Source organism: Neovison vison, chromosome 3 (assembly GCF_020171115.1).
Source record: "Neovison vison isolate M4711 chromosome 3, ASM_NN_V1, whole genome shotgun sequence".
In the NCBI taxonomy this organism is placed as follows: Eukaryota; Metazoa; Chordata; class Mammalia; order Carnivora; family Mustelidae; genus Neogale; species Neogale vison.
This window is the reverse complement of record NC_058093.1, coordinates 29,822,226-29,840,547: the sequence shown is the minus strand read 5'-3', so window position 1 is coordinate 29,840,547 and position 18,322 is coordinate 29,822,226. Positions and strand designations below refer to the sequence as shown.

Here is an 18,322-nt window from a genome sequence, read left to right as displayed (position 1 = left end):
GGAAGGGCCTCACAGATCATAGCCCCCTACCGATCACCCCGAACATTGGAATACGCTCCATACTGACTTCCAGGTTGCATGGTAAACAGACGAGAATAGACATGGTCCTGCCTTTTCTAAAATAAATAAACATACCACATATTTGTCTTTCCACACTAAGGAGAAGCAAGAATGAGAAGCGACTTTCAGCTATAGTGGGAAAGGGGTGAGGACTGGGCACCTACTTACTTTAGGATAAGCTCTTATAAAGAAGCCCTGTATACATGGGCCCTCCACAACCAGCACAAAGAAGTGCTCTGGTCCCTCTGTCAGCATTTTGAAGAACCACTGGGGGAGCACGAACAGGATGCTAAATAGGACCATGATGCTTCCTGCTGACTTGAGCCCCAGAGCCATTTCTCTGGCTCCCTGTCCAGCCCCCATTTGGCTCCTACAGCTCCTGGGGCCTCTGATGGCACCCCACCCACCACGGTCAGCTCATCAGCCTGGTATGCAGGGTCCCCAACATCTCTCCCTCCACCTGGCTCAGAAAGAAACCCATGATTTCTCTTTGGACCTTGAGAAGATTATGACGACTGGACACCAAGAAAGTGACAATCCTCAATACCATCGTCCAGCAGCTTCCAGGCGCCCTTCTCTCTCAGGTTGGACAACCTCCTCTCTGTCCTGCACCTCCCATGGTCCAGGGAGCCCTGTCCCAAGGGCTCCCTGCTCCTCCTCCAAGCCCCCCCAGATCCAGGCAAGACGCCCCACCCCCAGAAGAATTTCCCAAAGTCTGTCTCCTTGGTCAGCACCTGACAAAGGATTGTTCAACAAAAAGCAACTTTTCCAACTAGATTAAAATAAATCCCAGCAGAGGTCTCAAATATGAAATCTTCCTCCGAAACATAAGCCCTACAAATATTGGAGTTTGCTTCTTGCACAAGGGGGAAGCCACACGACCAATCAAGTCCTCGCTCTCAGACAGTTATGTAATTTATTTTTCTGGAAACCAAATGCCTCACGTTGGGTTTCCCGTTTGCCAGGCGGGATTCAATCCACCCGTTCAGGGCTCTCCTGTTGTTGTCAGCAATGGCCTCGTCACCCGCTGTATGGCCAGCACTCGGCACAAGTGTCCTTGAGTTCTGCTTTGCCTTTCCACTGCTACTCAAAATCCCCTTTAGAAGCTCTAAGTGTCAACAGGCATGATCGTTATTTGAGTCACCTGACAGAAGAAAAGATGTCACACAGACTGCCAAAGGGGACCCATTATTGCCAGGTTCTGTGTCCTGAAGGAGGGGCTCGGGGCAGTCCAAGCAGATGGTCTATGAGCTCTCACAGCCAGAAGCTTTCACGAGGGCATAGACATCCTGAGTGAGCTGAATCCTCAGCACGGAACAAGGATGTGCCAGCCGCCCTCTCTGCTCAAAGTAAAAGAATGAGTTAGCACTTCTCTGGTCCCTGACGTGGGCTTGAACTTGTCCGAGAATGAAAGCTTTGGGCAACTACCCAGGATGGGACCATAATCCCATGCAGAAAGCTGCAAGGGAAGGGTCACATGGCGATGAGCCCACAGTTCTCCTTCTTAGAAGGGTCCTGCCCCACCTTGCTCGTGCTCACTCACCACACTGCTTCCCATCCAAAGCAGGTAGCAGTGGGGCCTGTCATTCAGAATACCTCTAAGCCCACCCAAGTCCCCCAGAGCTGTGCCACTAAATGGTGCCAGAGGGGGGTCCTGTCTGTTGGTTCCCTCTCCTTCCCCTGTCCTCAGTCGAGCTGCCCAGTGCCCCAGAAGGATTAGGTTAGAGGGTAAGTAAAGAGAAAGTCAGAGGAAACACAGAGGCTGTAAAGAATTCAGGACCAACTCCAAATGTCCCTCATTCTCTGGTTTCTCATTTTGCACTTGAGGAACACCCCCCAACTCTCAGCTACTTGCCCAACAGAGACGACAGACACATCCTGTGTCCGGGGAGGAGCTGAGCTGTCCTGGCTCAGCTCTCCACTTCCCTCCACCCCCCAGGCTCTGAAGGAGCCGTTGTCTTGTGGGCTCCCAGCATCCCCCGAACCAAACGGGGAGACCTGCCCACACCAAGGCCCAATATGGAGCCAAGACACCTGAGCAGGGCTCGGGAAAGGAACAGTCCTGCATACAAAGCCTCTCTCCCACAGGCATCAGAGCACAGGGCCCCTGCCGACTCGTTTATCATCTGCTCTGCACTGGTCTATGTTCTAGGTTTTTGCGTTTCACCTTGACTCTCTGCTCCTGGCACAGTTTTTTCCTCTGAAATTCCACCTGGACTTGGCCAATGTAAAGGAAAAGGGATTTTGTCGTCACACAGCCCCAGGGGGCCAAAGGCCCGATGAAGTTAGAGGCTGTCGTGTAGCCAGAGACCAAAGGGGCCAACGAGAATAAAATGCTCACACCTAAATGACAATCCGGGACATTTCAAAGGGTGCATCTCTTCCCATAAACACTACAAACAGCCTCACGGTGGTCTGTCCCCTCTCTGCTGACCAACTTCAGAGCTCTAGCCGTTGGCCTGAACACTAGGAGGAGACTGGGAAAAGGGTAAGGAAGAAGCAGGGCCCCCTAAGGTGGGAGTGAGGATCCTGGTTGCTCAGAGCCGCCCAGGGCTGTGCAACTCCACGCCCCACCCTGTGTCTTCCAGGGAAGTATGAATTTTTCCTATCGGGGTCTCTGACCTAGAGATCCAGCGGGTCCACCAGATGGCAGTGCGACTCCTGCCCAGAGGGCACAGAGCCGGCAGTGTGCGAGAGTGGCCACCAGGGGGCCACACAGGGACAACCGGCTTCGCATCCTTACTGGTTGCCTAGCAACTGTGACGCAACGGGCTCCCAGTTTGCACCCTCTTCAAGGCCTCCCAGGTTATTTCTGGCAGAACAGACTGTTGCACAAGGAGTGGCCTCAGGAATCCCCAAACTGCTACTCTTAAACCGTGAGAATCTAAAATGGTCCAGAGACCCCAAATCCAGCGCCACCCTGGCGTCTAGGGGATTGGGCTACTGTCCCTGCTTCTCGAAATGCCAGGGATCAAGGAAAGAAAACATTTTCCATTTCCTTCTATAGCCTCACAGCCACTGGGGACACTCTGATTTCTCTAATGGCTAAAGCAAAGTGACCTCCTCCCTCACACCTCCCCCACGCTCTCCCTTCCAAGCAGGGGCTAGATTAGCAGTATGTGACCTTGAGCCAGACCCTGAGCCTCCCGCTCCCCAGCTGTACTTGCGACGACTCAAGGGGGTCATGATAACGTCCAGCTCTGACCTTCTGTGGTCTTGATTCTCTCCCTTTCCCCCAAGAATACTGTCCTTGCCTCAAACCTCTCCCTGGTTTTGATGACCCTGAAAACGGAATTCTTCCAATTCCAGTTGGATAAGCATGACCGGGCAGACCAAGGGTGGAACCAAGAAAGTGAGGCAGACACAAGACAAGGAGTGTGGTTATAATGAGCTCAAAGTCTGTGCCGGTCTGGTCTGTGAACGGGCCTGGGTGAGCCAAGGTCAGTGCCCGGGGCAGAGTCAGCGGGCCACCCTGGCCGTGGTGTGAGGGGCTCCAGGCACATCTCTGGGTTGGGAGGAGCCCGCTGGCCCCGGGGCTGGGCTTTGCCTGGGGCCCAGGTGTGGATCACTAAGGTGTCACGGTCTCTGGAGGGGCCCGACGGCAGAGGGTCACACAGGCATGTGCAGCTCATTGTACTCGTCCTGGCCGTCCTCGTCAAAGTTAGGCTCAGCATCTTCCGAGTCCAGCTGCAAAAAGGAGAAGGTCGGCAGGGGCAGGGAGGCGGCGCTCGCCCTCCCGTTCCCCCAGCAACTCTTCCGGGGCGGGGGACAGTCTAGACCTTCTCAGGCCTCGCTGTCTGCAGGCTGTCTGCAGGGACCGTGAGGGACTGCCCCCCAAAACACTCCCCTCCGGCAAAAACCCTCAGGTCACTGCCCCAGGGACACTCCAGATGATAATAAGAACGACAACAAGTACCTCTTCCCAGCCATCGGGAGCAGTCCTACCCTATACTACACCCCAAGCCCTCCCGCTCTGTGCTTTACCCAAACAGGTCTCAATCCTCACCACGTGTCTCTAAAGTAGAATCCGTGACCCGCCCGTTTATACAGCTGGAATGGAGACTTCAGGAGGTCAGGGAACTTGCCTCCCGTCTCACAACCAGCAGGGGGCACAGGGGGGATTGGAACCCAGGCCTTTCTGAGTCCAGGGCCCCGAGCGGCGTCCCTTACCGCCTGAAGCTCTCTGTCCTGGAAGAGCCGGGGCAGAAGACAACGCCTCAGAGGCACCGTGAGCAGCAGCAGGAAGGGGAAGGCGAGGGAGGCGGCCGTGGACTTGACCACCCACAGCAGGGCGATGCAGCTCAGCTGGATGCAGGTGAACAGGTGCATTCGCCACGTCTTCACCTGGGGAGCAGGCCTCAGGTCTCACGGCACAGCGCCCAGCCGGCTCCCACCCACAGCTCCCCGGGGCCCCAAACCTCCATAGTCACGCTGTCCCTCTCCAGCCCCAGCATCCTTGCGACCCCTCCCCAACCCCCCAGCTCCCCACCTCCATGCTGCCCAGCCCTACCTTGGTCACATAGGGCTGCTCGGGATGGTGTTTCGCCGGCATGAGGATGAGCAAAAGACGCTGGGACAGCTGGATCCCCGACAGCGACGTGACCCCCATGTACAGGAAAATCCCAAAGAGCACGGCCAGCGGGATCCGGCGCAGCACAGCCCCCATGACGATGGACAGGCCTGGAGGAGGTGACACAGACTTCCTGACCCCTCGGACAGCCCCCATGAGGATGGACGGGCCTGGTGGAGGGGGACCGGCTGGGCCTCGTTGCTACGCCCGAGAGAAGACAGAGCCGGATGGAGAACCTGGAAAGTGCTCAGGGTAAAAAGGCTCAGAATGCTACAAGGCAGGTTGGGGTGAGAGCGGGTGCAACTGGAGACCCAGAAGGGACCTGAGGCCAGCCCGGGAGACAGAGCCGACTGACGGGCACCGGGTCCAAGGAGGCAGGTCTGCGGAGCGGGGACTGGGGCCTTGCGAGGTGGGTGCTCTCACCCACGAGGCTGGCGATGAGCACTCCGGTGACCCGCTGCTCCCGCACCTCCTGGATCTGGGGCTTGTCCCCCGGCGCGATGGCAGTGCGCATCACCGTCAGGGCATTCACGTGAGTGACCGAGCGGACAGTGGCGGCCGTGAGCCAGGGCAGCCCGAACAGCCCGCAGAGCCCACCCAGGGAGCCGATCAGCAGCAAGTCTAGGTGGAAGCCGGAGCCCTTAAGCAGCCTCCGGGCCTTCTGGCTGACGATGAGCCTGCAGGACAGGAAGCGGGGCTGGGTGGTGGGGAGGGCAGGCTGGCTGCAGGGGCCAGGCATGTGCAGCAGGTCCTGCGTTGTGGGGGGTAAGGACCAGCATGGCCTGAAGGGCCCTCCCCGGGATCTGCCAGCTTCCTCTTCCAAGCTCCCAAAGTGGTGTTCTCACATCGAAGCAAATTGGAGCTAAAACCTCATAGTGTGGATATTTAAAATGCCACAAAAGCCAGACGCCAGATCTCACCACACTGTGGTTGAACCCAAATGAGACGCATGGGAGCATCGCTGGGTGAGAGAGAACAGTGCCAGACTGTGGTGAGGACTGCCAGCGGCCACCCTGCACATGGCAGTGGGGACAGATGGCTCTCCTGTCACAACCCCGGAGGGAAACTGTGCCCCGGGCCATGTGCCCCACCCTTGCCACCAATCCTATTGCCTTCCACTCCTCCCCGGCCTCCCCCACCGAGTCCCCCAGCCCTCTCACGCAGTGATCTGGGTCTCCATGAAGATCAGGATGAGGACCAGCAGGGCAGGGACAGCAGCTGCCACCATCATCCAGGGTGGGAAAGGACGGGCACTGCCCAGGGGTGGGATGAACCACGTGCGCTTATGGGGGGACGTCACTGAAAGCCCAGTGGGCACCGTCAGCTTCTGCATGGTGGGAAGGAAGACGGGATTCAGGGACACAGCTTCCCCATGTTAAGAACCCCATGTAGCAGCTGCTCCCACCAAGCTCTGTGTTCCCAGTACCAAGCCTCCAGGAAACCTGGATGTGAACAGGTTTGGGGGAAATTAGTTTTCCATCTCCCAGAGTCCCTCCAAGGATTTGGTAGCAGACAGAGAATGACATCCTTTCTCCCTGAGCCCCAGGTACAACTGTCCTTTGGCTCCCAGCCCCACACCCGTGCCAGGAGTCTAGGCTAAGGCTCACATATAGCCTCAGACCCCCTGACTGACCTCATCCGCTGAACCGCTCAGCTCTCCCCAGCCCGCCCACCCCAGCATGGCCCCAGCAGGTCAGCCCTCCACTAAAAAGGCTGAATTCTGCCTGTGATCGTGACCACTATGGCAATGGGGACGTGTCGTGGCCTCCCTCCCAAGACTCTGGGGTGAGAAGCCCCTGTTGGAGGGAGGCGGGCCCTGCTCACCTGTGTGTAGGTGTCTGTAATCGAGTAATCCACTAGGACCATCACCAGAATGGAAATGGGGATGCCAAAATCCCCGATGATGCGGCGAGCCTTGGGAGTGGCCAGTGGGGGGAAAGGAGCAAAAGGCGGAAGTGAGGGTCAGGAGACAAACATGGGGACTTATTACTCCCCACTCTCTCAGGTCTGGAGCCAGAAATTCCCTGACCTGTCCTTCTAAATCCCACAGGTGCCACCCAGCTCAAGACGGCATTCCTGGCCTGATTAAACTTCGCTGAAGCTTCTGACCAGGAAGGGACCGCACAGATGTGGTTTAGGTTCACGGGTTGACCGGGAGAAGGGGAAAGCGCCCCCTGGAGGGAAGACTGGCTGTGATGACAGGAACTCTCAGGGGGACCCATGGAGAACCGCCCCCTTCTCAGCCACGCACCTTGCCTCCCAGGAAGCGGCTGTTCCTGAACTTTCGCAGGAAGAAGGCAATGAGAAATGTTCCAAGCATGAGGATGAGGGACAGCAGAGCCGTGTTGGGCTGGTTCCTAGGGCCAGGCAGCCCCTCGGTGGGGGGCACAGCACTCCCATTCAGCTCTAGCCCAGCTTCCAAAGCCCCCTCAGGGGGGTAGAATGGCAGCAGTGGGTGCTCCGTGAACACCTGTGTGGGTTACAAGTTGGCCCTAGCACTCCCCTGAGCAGGTGACCACAATTTTATCGACTTAATTTCATACCACTGTGAGGGGGAGCGCTGAGCCCTCCCACACCTGACCAGGCAACAGGGTCACAGGACATCAAGCTGCATCACACACACACACACACACACACACACGTACACATACTCCTCTACAAAAGGAGCCCCACAGCACTGAGAGTGCCCCCCCACAAGCACATACTGGCTGAATCCTGCTGGGGTTCTAATCTGTACCTTCTGGCTCCAACTCCTTGCCTGGCAGCTCTGACCTAGCTCAGGCTGTCTTGCCACCCCCCCGCCACGCCCCCACCCAGAAGAGCCCTCCTCCCTGTCCCCTCTGCTCCCAGTGCTCCACGCCGCCCCACTGCCGTGCACCCCTCCCCAGGGTGCTACCCAGCCCCCACCCACATCCACCCCAAAGACCTCTCTGGATCTCACCTTGTAGAGCTTGTGGAAGGTCTCATAGATGAAAATAAGCGAGATGAGGAAGGCGAAGATCTCCTGGGTGAAAGGTGAGATATAGCGGACCAGGAAGCTGCCTTCAGCGGCCACCAGGGCAAGGACAAAGACCACCAGCCAGAGGCCAACCCACACCCGGCCGGTGAGGTACTCCAGGTCCTGGGCTCGGCAGAACTGGAGGCCAGGAGGGAGGTGCGGTTAACCACAGTGGTCTGCCCTGGACATCGGGCCCCATGGGTTGGGCTGGAGTGGGGGCGGGCGGGGTGAACTCTAAAGGGGGAGGAGGAGAGAGACTGCAGGGACCCCATTATCTGGGCCAAGAGATGGGACATGAGATCCCTGGGGAGGGGCAGGGGAAGGCTGTCACCTTGAAGAAAGCTTCTTCGAAGACCAGCAATGGCCCTGAGAAGCCAACTACAAGCAGCGGCTGGGCCCCCAGCAGAGAGAAGAGGACGCCGAGCACCGCGGTGGACACAATCAGCTCGGACACACCCATCAGCCCCTCAGTCTTCTCCCCTGGTGCAGGCAAGGGTCAGTGGGAGGGCCCTGGCCTGGCTCCTTCTAGACAGCCCCTCCTCTTCATCTAGCCTACCCTGACCTGGGGACCCAACTACGATAGAGTAGCCCCATAGGGCAATAGACAGGTCCCACTCCCCAGCCCCACCCTCCCACCTTCCCCCCCGTCCACCCCCACCTCCAGTCACAGGCTCCCCGACCCCTTGCACCCTTCCTGCCCCCTCTCACTGTATAGCCCCCCTGCAAAAGTGATGCCTGAGACCCCCTGACCACAGACCTTGCAGGTGACACTGGGTCCCCTGCCCCTCACCTAGCAGCCCCCCGAAGGTGATGGCAGGGCTAAGGGCGGCGAAGTAGATGAAGAGCACAGCTGCCACGCACTGGGAGTGCAGGGCGTCTCGCAGGTCACTGGGGTAGTGTGGGTACCGACGTTTCACATCTCGCACAAGCCCCCCAAACACCGAGCCAGTCCGCAGCAGGGGGTCGTCTTCAGGAGTTGCCTCGGAGCCCCCCAGCTCCACTGACAGCTCTGGGGGGGGGGCAAGGAGCTGCTGGATCCCAGACCACCCCTTCCTGCTGGGGGGCTCTGGGCTCAATCCTCCCCATCAGGGACTGGAAGATGGCATACAGGAGTTAGGGCTCATGACCTTAGGAGCTGCAGTGGGCGGGAGGGCGGGGTACGGGCCCCAAAAGGTACCCCGTACCTTTCCCGGGGGCCACATAGCTTCCCTGGGTGGTCATCTCCACTTTGGTCTGTTCACGCTCCCGCCGCTTCCTCAGCAGCTCCCGCTGGAAGGCAGCCACGGAGCGCAGCAGGTCACGGCCCTCCACCTCGGATGGAGGGATCACGATGCTGCCATCCAGGAACTCACTGATGGCGCTCAGGAGGTCCTGCCGGTCGTCCGCCTGGTAGGCAGCCTCATGAAACAGCTGGAGGCAAGAGAGGCAAGGACTAAGCGGCCACAGAGCCCCTGGGAGGGCTTCAAGGAGGAGGTGTTAGGCCATCACCGACCCAGAGGCAAGGTGGGTGTCTGGCCACATATACAGGCCTAGTCCAACTGTCAGAATATTGACTCATGTGGTGCCTGGGTGGCTCAGTGGGTTAAAGCCTCTGCCTTTGGCTCAGGTCATGATCTCAGGGTCCTGGGATCGAGCCCTACCTCGGGCTCTCTGCTCAATGCAGAGCCTGCTTCCCGCTCTCTCTCTGCCTGTCTCTCTGCCTACTTGTGATCTCTCTGTCAAATAAATACATCTTTTTTTAAAAAATAAAAAATAAATAAAATAAAATACTGACTCGCGTCCTCGCTTGCCCACAATTGGCCACAGCCCTGAAACTCTGAGTGCCTTCTATTCCCCTAGGATCTTGCAGACTTTTCCACAATGCAACAACTAAATGGGCAACACCAGGCATAGCAGGGGCCAGAATCATTTTGTCCAGAGAGCTCCCACCAGCTCCGGGTTGGTCAGTTAGCATTTCCAACATCACCCCTGGCTAAAGGACCTTCCTGTCCCAGCTGAGAGAAGCCACAGCAAAAACCAACATATCCAGCCCTCCCTTTCCAGTCTTAGGTCACATCCAAAATTTGGGGATCTGGGCTTTTTTTCTCCCCCTTCAACCACCTCCCCTTCTCACAGTCCCAACCCAGGCTCCCTTTTCTGCCCTTGGCCAACAGCTCCCTCCCTCACCACTCCAGAGTGCTGCCTCTACCCAGAAAGGCCTCCAGGGCCAGGAATGTAGGCAGTGAGCGACAGGGGAAAAGGAGGACCCCGGGGGAACAGGCCTAGAGCACCCAGCCCAGAGTCTGCAGGACCCACCTTGTCAGACATGAGGGTGGCAATGGAGCGCCCAAGCTCGTGATAGTCAGTGCTGGTGTGGCTGGGACCCAGCATCACGAAGAGGAAGCGCACAGGCACAGGGACCTCGAGCACAGACTCCAAGAGCACGGCCTCATTCAGGCGCACAAAAGCTGCTGCCGGCTGCTCCAGGAAAGGCACACACCCTGAGGGGAAAGTGAGGCACCGGGCACTGAGCAAAGAGGAGCCCTCCAGGCTGGACCCGGAGAAAAACATCTGGGGCCACCCTGTACAGTTGAGCAGGTGGCGTGCTGCACAAATAAAGCCCAATCTAAAGAAACCCTATTCGTGTATACGTTTGTAAATTTATTATAATTTACGAGTAGAGGAAAAGTTAACAGTCTCCGAGAAGGAGTCCTTCTCTTTAATTCTCACAAAAGTGCTCCGTGGACTAGCGGCAGTCTAAGATAGCGGAAAACCGAACAGGAAGCAGAGAACTGAGAAAGAGCGAGCTGGGGGCAAGACAGGCCATGAGGAAAGGCAGGGATGCACTGGGGGCCCAAACAGGGTTGGAAGGAGCCTGCAGGCCGGAGCTGAGGACAAGCAGAGCGCAGGGGAAGCCCACACGCCCAGGACCCCCTTCTTCCTCACCCACAAGCACAACCGTAGCCTCAGCATCTTCGGGGATCTTCTCCAGCAGCTTCAGGCTTTTTCCCCGGTGACCTTCTCCCCCAGGCATGTGGAGAGGCTTCTGAGGACGCAGAACTGGAATAGGGCTGGGACCCTGACCGGAGGCCGTGGCAGGCCTTCCCATCCCTTGCTCCAGCCCTGGACTCTGCCCTCCGACCCCCAGAGGGGGGCCTCTTTTCTCCCTCCCCAGCCAGGAAAGGGATTGTCTGTGATGCACCCCAAACCGAGCGGAGACTGTTCAGGCTGTCGACCCCCACCCCGAGCTGCCCACCACCACCTCTACCTTGTCTTGTTGAAATGGGTCCCCTGGGTCTGCCATATCACCCCATTTAACCTCCTGGTTCTTTAGGGCAGGGGCCCTCATGCGTGTCTCCTACAGGTCCCCCCACATCCCCCACAGGGTACCAGGCATCCAACCTCCCTAACCCACTCACGGAAGCCAGCGGCGGCCTCCAGAGAAACCAGAAGCCCCCACAGTCCCCCAGCCCAGGTCCGAGCAAGGCGACTGACCTCCTTGGCATCAGGGTCATGAGGCCAGAGTGGGGCTGGCTCCCCCACATCATCGGCCATGGTGGGCACTGCACCATCAGGGCCGTGGCTGGGGGTGGGGTGATGATTCCCTAAGACGGAGTTCACGCTGGAGCTGGATGGGTTTCGGGGAAAGAAGCCAGTGTCCTTGTCATCGTTGGGATGGCTGTGAAGAGGGCAGAAGGGCAAGGCTGGTTAGGAAGAGAGGCAGAGAAACGGGAGGGTCAGGGCCTTTGCCCCTCCTCCCTCCGTGGAAGGAAGAACTTTCTAATGGCTGGTCCCGTCCCAGAGTGAAAGAGTAATAAGCTCCCCATGACTGGAGTTATTCAAGCAGAGGCTAGAAAACCGCACAGGAGAGTCCATGATCCTGGAAGAGCAGAGGCACAAGAATGCCCCCACCGAGGCCCCCCACACTGGCACCTGTGTTTCAGTAGGAGGGTACGCAGGACGCTGGCCCTGTCCTCCGGACGGATCTGGTCAGACACGATCATGGTCTCCACCACGAGATGGGCGATCCCCGGCAGAGTGGTCTGTTCCAGGTCCAGGAGGGCAGCTCCTGGGGGCACAGGTGGGGGAGGGTCCCATCAGAGAGAAAAAGCCACCCCTGTCGCCTTGCTCCCCAAGGGCAGGCAGACATGCCGGGTGACCCAGCCCTCAGTGCACACAGCAGGTACTCAGTGACACCTGGCACCAACGAGCCAGACACAGGGATGTGCAGAGGGAACCTGGAGCGAACCAGGGAGGGGACTTGCTGGTTAGTGTTGGGCGTGGGGACGGGAGCCTACAGCAGCACAGCCTGGCCCCTCCAGCTCACGGCTACGCAGGGGCTCGGACTCCCCATCTCCAAGGTGGCAGCCAGACCTTGCCTGGACACAGGCCCCCGGGGAGCAGCATCCCCCAAGCAGGACAGCCTGCTGCTAGTCGAACTCCACGGCCGGCGGAGAGGGCACACAGCCCAGGGCCAGGCCTGCAGGGTCCCTACCGTGGGCGATGGTCCTCCGGAGTTCCAGAAGGCTGCGGAAGGAAAGCGAGGCCACATGGGGCTTCCCCCAGCGCTCTGTCTCTTCTTCCACATCCTCCTCAAACTTGATCCAGCGCGCCGTCTCCCGCCAGTGGGGCTCCTGGCTGCGGTCCAGCGTCAGCTCGTTCAGCTCCACGAACACCTGAGTGAGGCAGGAGCCCAAGGTGAGGGTCTGCGGCCCACAGGGGGTGGGGCGGGCAGGGGGAAGGAGGGGAAGGTGGGAAACGGAGGCCCAGCCCTTAGGCCCCTGTACCTCATGAGGTCTCCGATCCAGCTTCTTCTTCTTCTTCTTTCTGCGCAGGACTGGGGCCAAGCCCCCCGGGCTGCCCCTCCCAGCCTGCGTCCGAGAGGGCTTCTTCACCAGGTGCCGCCGCACACCAGGGTTGTCCTCCAGCCGGTGACCTACAGGCCAGGCAGGCTTGGTGGTCCTGGGGGTCCAGCTCAGGACCTCATGGTCAGAGCCAGCCCTCCAGCCCCCTGCCCTGGCCAGCCAGGGGCCATGTCCACACAACTGCATAAGCCGGCACAGGCGTGTCACAGACAAAGACACAGAGGCCCAGAGAAGGGGAAGGATGATTCCATAGGAACACAGGGGACCACTGGCTAAGCCACTGTAAGAAGGCAAATCCCAACTCTGTCCAAGCCCCGGTTGCCCAACCTCCCCCATGGCCACTGCCTCTCATTCCAGAGCACCAGGACCTACATGAAGTCACCAGGCCCGCAGCCTATGCCCTCTCTTGGCACCCAGGTCTCCCCCACAGGTACACATCTGGCTGACTCAAGCTGAGCTCTTGCCCTTCCTCCCTGCTTGCCCCTTCCAGGCCAGCAGCCACAGAGAGCCCGGTGGCCCGCTTACTCACAGGCTGGTTCCCCGGCCATGGGGCTCAGCTGGCCCTGGAGGGATTCGCACAGATCACCGTCCTCAAGGTCCAGCACCAACATTTCTAAGTCCTCTGAGGCCAGCGAGTCTCGAGGGCTGGGGGCCGGGGCCATCCAAGGGCCCTGGCCCTCTGTGTCCCCAGGCCCAGGGCTCAGTGCCCTACTGGGCTCTGTGACCTCCTCCAGCAGGCTCATCGTTCTCCCGGTGGTGGCTGAGCCCTTGGCCACTGCTCTACCCCCTAAGCCCTGGCTCTCCTAAAGGTGGGAGCCTGGATCAGTGGTCTTTGTTCAACCCAAGCCTCCAGACTCCCCACGGCCCTGGGCTGGCTCCCTGCTGCTTCCAACCCCCACCCAGAGTCTGTAAACACGCCCTCCCCTGACCCCCACCCCCACCCCACTGCTGCCATCGGATTGTTCCTGTCCCTGTCCTCAGGCCCTGGCAACTTTCCATGACGTACTGAGCTCAGAGCCCTCCCCACCAACCCCCGCCCACACACTGTGCTTCCAAGGGGGAGGGAGGTGGGGTCAGTGATGCCCCCGGCCTGGGCACAGAGCCCCGTGAGTGATGACAGGTGGCACAGAAACCAGGGCACTGATAAGATGGAAGGAATGTGCCACAATCACAGCCAGGCCCCGCCGAGGGTGGTGTGACAAGTCAGGGGACCCCGATGTAGGGAGAAGCGGGACCCAGAAGAGTGGTTCACCCCCAAGGGGCCTGGCGTGAAGATGACAAAAAGAGTTTGCCCTGAGAAGAGGATCCCTGGGGGGAGGGGGACATAATGTCTGCAAAGGTCACATGGAAGGAGGGGTTGCCTTATTCAGGGGGTGACTCAGAGGACAAAATCAGGACAGAAGGGCAGAGGTGTCACGAAGGGAAATCTCAGCTCTGGCAACCAGAGAGGTGGCTTGGTGAGGTAGTGAGCTCCCTGTCCCTAGCCACATTCCAGCAGACAGGGATACTGCAGAGGGGACTCAGCACCGGGTTGGGGAGAACACAGAGCTTCTCCTAGGTTCCCCACCTGTGGAGCGCCCATGGGGGTGGGCCAGGGGGGCTGCCACTGCCACAGTGTGTCACTCACTCTTCATGTCATCCAGGTCCGCGGAGCCCAGCATCTGGGCCTCTGCCTCGTCAGTGGGCACCTGCTGCTCCGGGCCACCTGGGGTGCCCAGGGCACTGCCTGGACACAGCCGCTCCCGCAGGTCATAGCTGGCCGACGGGCTCCACGGCCGGCTCTTCTCCCCAGCGACTCGGGAAACCCGGGCCCGGGGGCTTGAGGAGCTGAGGAGGCACCATGGCAGCCTTGCACTTGACAGGGAACCACGGTGGAGATGGGCCAGGTTAGGGGGTTCCTTTGTCCTCCCCCAGCTTGGGGTGGGGCCTGGAATAGCCCCCTGGGTGCTAAACACAGACTCCTTCCGGACAGAGAAGGAAGCTGACCTCTACCTCCCTGTCCCCATCTCACCGCCCCACCCCCACTTGCTGTCTGTCTTCCACTTTTATCCCTGTGTCCTCCTCTAATGACACCTTGTCTCTTCTCCTTGTCAACCCTATGGACAGAGACAGGACGAACCCCTCCCCCCTTCCTCTGTTCCCTCTCCTCAACTCCCCTCTTCTTCTCCAGGGTCAGAGCTGGGGACAGTCGCCAGGGTCAGAAGGGAGCCTGGGACCTGCTCTGGGCTGGGCTGGAGGCCAGTACCTGGCTGACTGCTGGGGGCTCTTGTCAGAGCAAGGGCCCACCGAGGGCAGGGGCTTGGTGACGGCCGCCCTCCCAGAGAGCCCAGGACTGTCATCCTCATCACTTCCAATGGAGAACTGTGGACAAAGCAGCATGCCCTGGGTTCCTGCACCAGGGCTCAGCCCCCGACCGCCCCCCCACCCCTCTGCCTCCCCAGGCAGCCCCGGCCCCCTCTGCCGCATCCTCTTCTCCCCCCTGCACCCCTCCCTGAGGACTCAGCCCTCCTTCAGGAACAGACCCCTACCTTCGCTTTCTGTGGGGACCCTGAGGGCGGGGGTTCCACAGGTTCTGCCTCAGATTCCCCTTCCTCTTCCTCCTCCTCTTCCTCTTCCTCCTCCTCCGCTCCAGCTCCCCCCTCCTCCTGGATGGGAGGGGTCCCCTCCGAGGGGGGAGCCGAGGTTTTCTCCTTCTTCCTCTTCCTCCTGCTCTGCCGGGCAGAGGTGGGGGGCAGTCGCCGCAGCTTGTGGGGTGGAGGCAGGCGCGCCGAGAGCGGGTGGTGGGTGTGGTGGGATGTGTGCCGGTGAACTGGGGGTGCAGGAGAGCCGGTTGGGGGTCCCCACGGCAGAAGAGGGCCCCCTCACCACCCTAGGGGCACACACCTTATTCTAGCTCAGGGCCTCAAACAAGGGCACCCTAGAACTTCCTCGAGAGCCAGCTCCCCCCAACACCTGTGTCCGTGTCCTGCCATTGGTAAGGCCTGGTAGAGTGGGGGAACGGGAGTCAAGGAGAGGGCAGGCTGTGAAATGGGGCTGGGGGACATGGGAAGACACGATACAGCAAGGGGGGAGGCAGAGTCGGAAGAGCTGAGGGAGGTGAGGAGGCAGAGAGAAGAGAGCAGGGCCGGAGGGACAGCAGAGCCTTGGTGAAGATGAAGGTCACCGAGGGAGGCCTCGGGCCCATCTCCCTATGTCTCCCTCTGCGTCTGGGGCCCGGCTCCCCCAGAGGGTGGACAGGCGATGGGTGAGTGAGGCAGGATGACTTAACATGGCATGGTGGCCCAGCACAGCGTCCCGCACAGCGTCCAGCACAAGATGGCACTGGGTGACCAAGCCAGTGGTGAACACGGTGATGGTGGCAATGACGGTGATGGTGGTGAGGGCAGCCACACTAGGGGGCCCCGGGCTACCCACACTCAAAGTCCCGCTCGCTGTAGCTGCGGCTGGGCTTCTCGGGGTCCCAGGCCGGGGGCTTGCTGATGAGGTCCCCAAACCTGCTCACAGCCAAGGTCTTGCCCAAGTCATCGTCCTCCTCCTCCAGGTCTGGACTCAGAGGGGGCTCCTCCAAGGGCACACGGACCTGCAGGCTCAGACAGCCTCTTCTAAGAAGGACCCTTGACCCAAGAACGCCCCACATCCACCCCAACTCCAAACCCTGGCTGAGGGTGGAGAAGACCAGCGGCCTCCATCTTCAACAATCCCCTCTCCCTGCGCCCCAGCCTTGGGTCAGCCTCCCAGGACCCTAGAGCTTGGGGGGAAAGGAGGCAAGAGAACTGAAAAAATACCAAAAGGCCCTCCCTTTCCCCATCCCCTCTAGCCCAGCTCCATCCCCGGATGTGGGGGTCCCAAGGTCGGCCAGAGGACTCCCCTCTCCTCCTTGGGGTCCCTCCTTCCTCTTCTCCCACCTCCGCGCGCGGCAGTCACCTGGGGTAGGGGGGAGGCGCCCCCGGGCGGCGGGATCACTCCGTTGGCCATGGCCGGGGAGGCAGCTCGGGAGCCTCTCGCTCACTGAGGGACCCGTGACCGGGTTGAGAAGAAGGGGGCGCTGCGGGGGCCTAGTGGGGAGCCCTGGGGGAGGAGGCGGGGTCAGGAGCCTCGCGCCGCCGCCCTTTCCCCCTCGAGCCCGATCATCCGCCTACCCAGGCGAGGCCCCGCCACGCCCGCGACACCCCGGGGCCCCGGCCCTGGCCCGCCGCGCCCCGCCCCGCCCTGCGGTACCTCGGGGCTCCGGAGCGTGCGGGGCCTGCGCCGGCCGCCGCGCCCCATCTCCCTCCCGCGCGTGCTCGGGGGCCTGGCGCCGCGCAGGGCCGCACGGCCGGGGGGTCGCCCACGGCGGCGGCAAGCCGGGCCAGCCGCGCGGACGCAGGCGCCGGAGCCCGCAGCCCGGGGCTCCACCTCCTCGCGCTCGGCTCCGCAGCTCTGCCGCCGCCGCCGCCGCCAGGCCGCACAATGGGAGCGGGCGGGCGGTGACTCACTCCGCCCCGGACGGCCCGGCCCCCACGCGCGGGACCCCGCAGGACCCCCACCCCCCACCCCTGCCCACCAGCCCCTGCCCCAGGGCGCCCCACGCAGGGCTGGGGGCGGGTGCACGGCCCCACATTCCCACAATCCCCAGGTCGCTCTCCCGCTTTGCCTTTAGTCTCCCCTCCCTCCCCTCGGGAGTCCTGGAGGCGACCCCTACCCCACACAAGCCCCTCCAACCTTGGGAACGGAGCTCACAGACACCGGAAAGCACCCACCACCTGCCCCTTTGGTCCCAGTATGGGCTCAGATGCCTGGTTTCTGCCACCGGCCACCACCCAACATTTGACCTTGGCACATTACCTCGCCTCCGGGTTTCCCCCTCCGTGGCCCGAGGAACCTGGAGTAGGAGTGTTCAGGGTTCCATCCGGCTCTAAGATTCTGTAGCTCAGTTTCCACGTCTCCTCTCCCCTCCTCCACTCCCTGGGATCACATCTCCTTTTCCAAGGGCAAAGGTCTCTGGAAGGACTTGCTGGATCCCAATTTGATCTTCTGGTGTCTGGCTGAAAACTGGGCACCTAGCACAAGTCTACATCCATTACAGCCCCCAATCTGTGTGCTGAAGCCAGGTCCCTGAATCCTTGGGAAGACGGGAAAGGATGTGGGGGCAGAACTGCGGAGGGAGCTAATGGGCAGAAGAAGGTGAGCCAGCCAGCTCCAGAGAGGGAAACCCACGCCTGCAGAGAGGGGTGTGGGGGGCAGACAGGGTGCTGGACATGATGGACCCCTCTGCGTGGGAAGGAGGTTTAGCCCTGTGACCTTTGACGTGTAATAGACCCTCTCCACCCCTGCCCTCATCTGGATCTCAGCTCAGCCCAAAAGATTTCTACATTCAAAGCTGCGTACGAAGAGAGGGGAGAGCAGGTGGCAGGTCTGTGAACACTCACCGCCTTGGCTGGACCCTCCCCACACTCATCTCAGCCTTCCCCCAACAGACACGCAGAGAGACTTACCACCCCACCACAGTCACGGCTGGGAAGCAGGCTGTGAGTGTGTACAGGTGACTGTCAGAGCCACAGCCATCTAACTGCCCCCCAGCCTCTTCCATCAGAAGAAATGTGCTTGGCCTCCTCCCCACCAGGCATTGAGAGAACGAGATGAGAGAAGATGCTGGTGAGAGTCAGCTGTGTAAGTGGAGGTGTGAACTGTGCTCCAGAACTCAGGGGGCGAGACCCACCTGGGATGGCTGGAATTGGGTCCGCACCAAATGTATATGCTGGAGTTCTGATCCCATGACCTTATATGGAAATAGCACCATTCCGGGGGGCCGTTCAGGGGAGGTCGTCCTGGGGTAGGATGGGCTCCTTTTCCAATATGGCTGGTGCAGTC

At 60.4% G+C, this 18,322-nt stretch overlaps 1 protein-coding gene across 5 annotated transcripts; it reads right to left on the bottom strand.

The window, feature by feature from the left end:
- Positions 1-3,429: 3,429 nt before the first annotated feature.
- Positions 3,430-17,831, bottom strand: SLC4A3 (solute carrier family 4 member 3). 5 transcript variants are annotated; one of them, XM_044241680.1, is made up of 23 exons: positions 17,297-17,829; positions 16,397-16,540; positions 15,887-16,052; positions 15,001-15,281; positions 14,718-14,833; positions 14,100-14,326; positions 12,395-12,543; positions 12,103-12,283; positions 11,541-11,676; positions 11,103-11,286; positions 10,554-10,653; positions 9,924-10,108; positions 8,813-9,038; positions 8,419-8,637; positions 7,960-8,108; positions 7,572-7,766; positions 6,882-7,100; positions 6,455-6,544; positions 5,791-5,957; positions 5,054-5,307; positions 4,571-4,740; positions 4,231-4,404; positions 3,430-3,747 (listed from the first exon to the last, which is right to left on the bottom strand). In XM_044241680.1, exons 2-23 carry the CDS (start codon positions 16,445-16,447, stop codon positions 3,670-3,672), a joined length of 3,717 nt encoding a protein of 1,238 aa, XP_044097615.1. In that variant the 5' UTR covers positions 16,448-16,540; positions 17,297-17,829; the 3' UTR covers positions 3,430-3,669. The 5 variants fall into 5 exon arrangements, with proteins under 5 accessions (XP_044097615.1, XP_044097617.1, XP_044097618.1 ...); XM_044241682.1 differs by having other exon boundaries at positions 10,554-10,650; XM_044241683.1 differs by having other exon boundaries at positions 14,100-14,299.
- Positions 17,832-18,322: the final 491 nt, after the last annotated feature.

Coding starts and splice junctions, on each gene's coding strand:
- SLC4A3 (XM_044241680.1), bottom strand. CDS start 16,447: ATGGCCAACGGAGTGATCCCGCCGCCCGGGGGCGCCTCCCCCCTACCC. Junction 12,544..14,099: donor GGACCTGGATGACATGAAGA/GTGAGTGACACA, acceptor CCTGGCCTGTAG/GTCACCGGCTGGAGGACAAC. Junction 8,109..8,418: donor CACCTTCGGGGGGCTGCTAG/GTGAGGGGCAGG, acceptor TGCCTGCACCAG/GGGAGAAGACTGAGGGGCTG.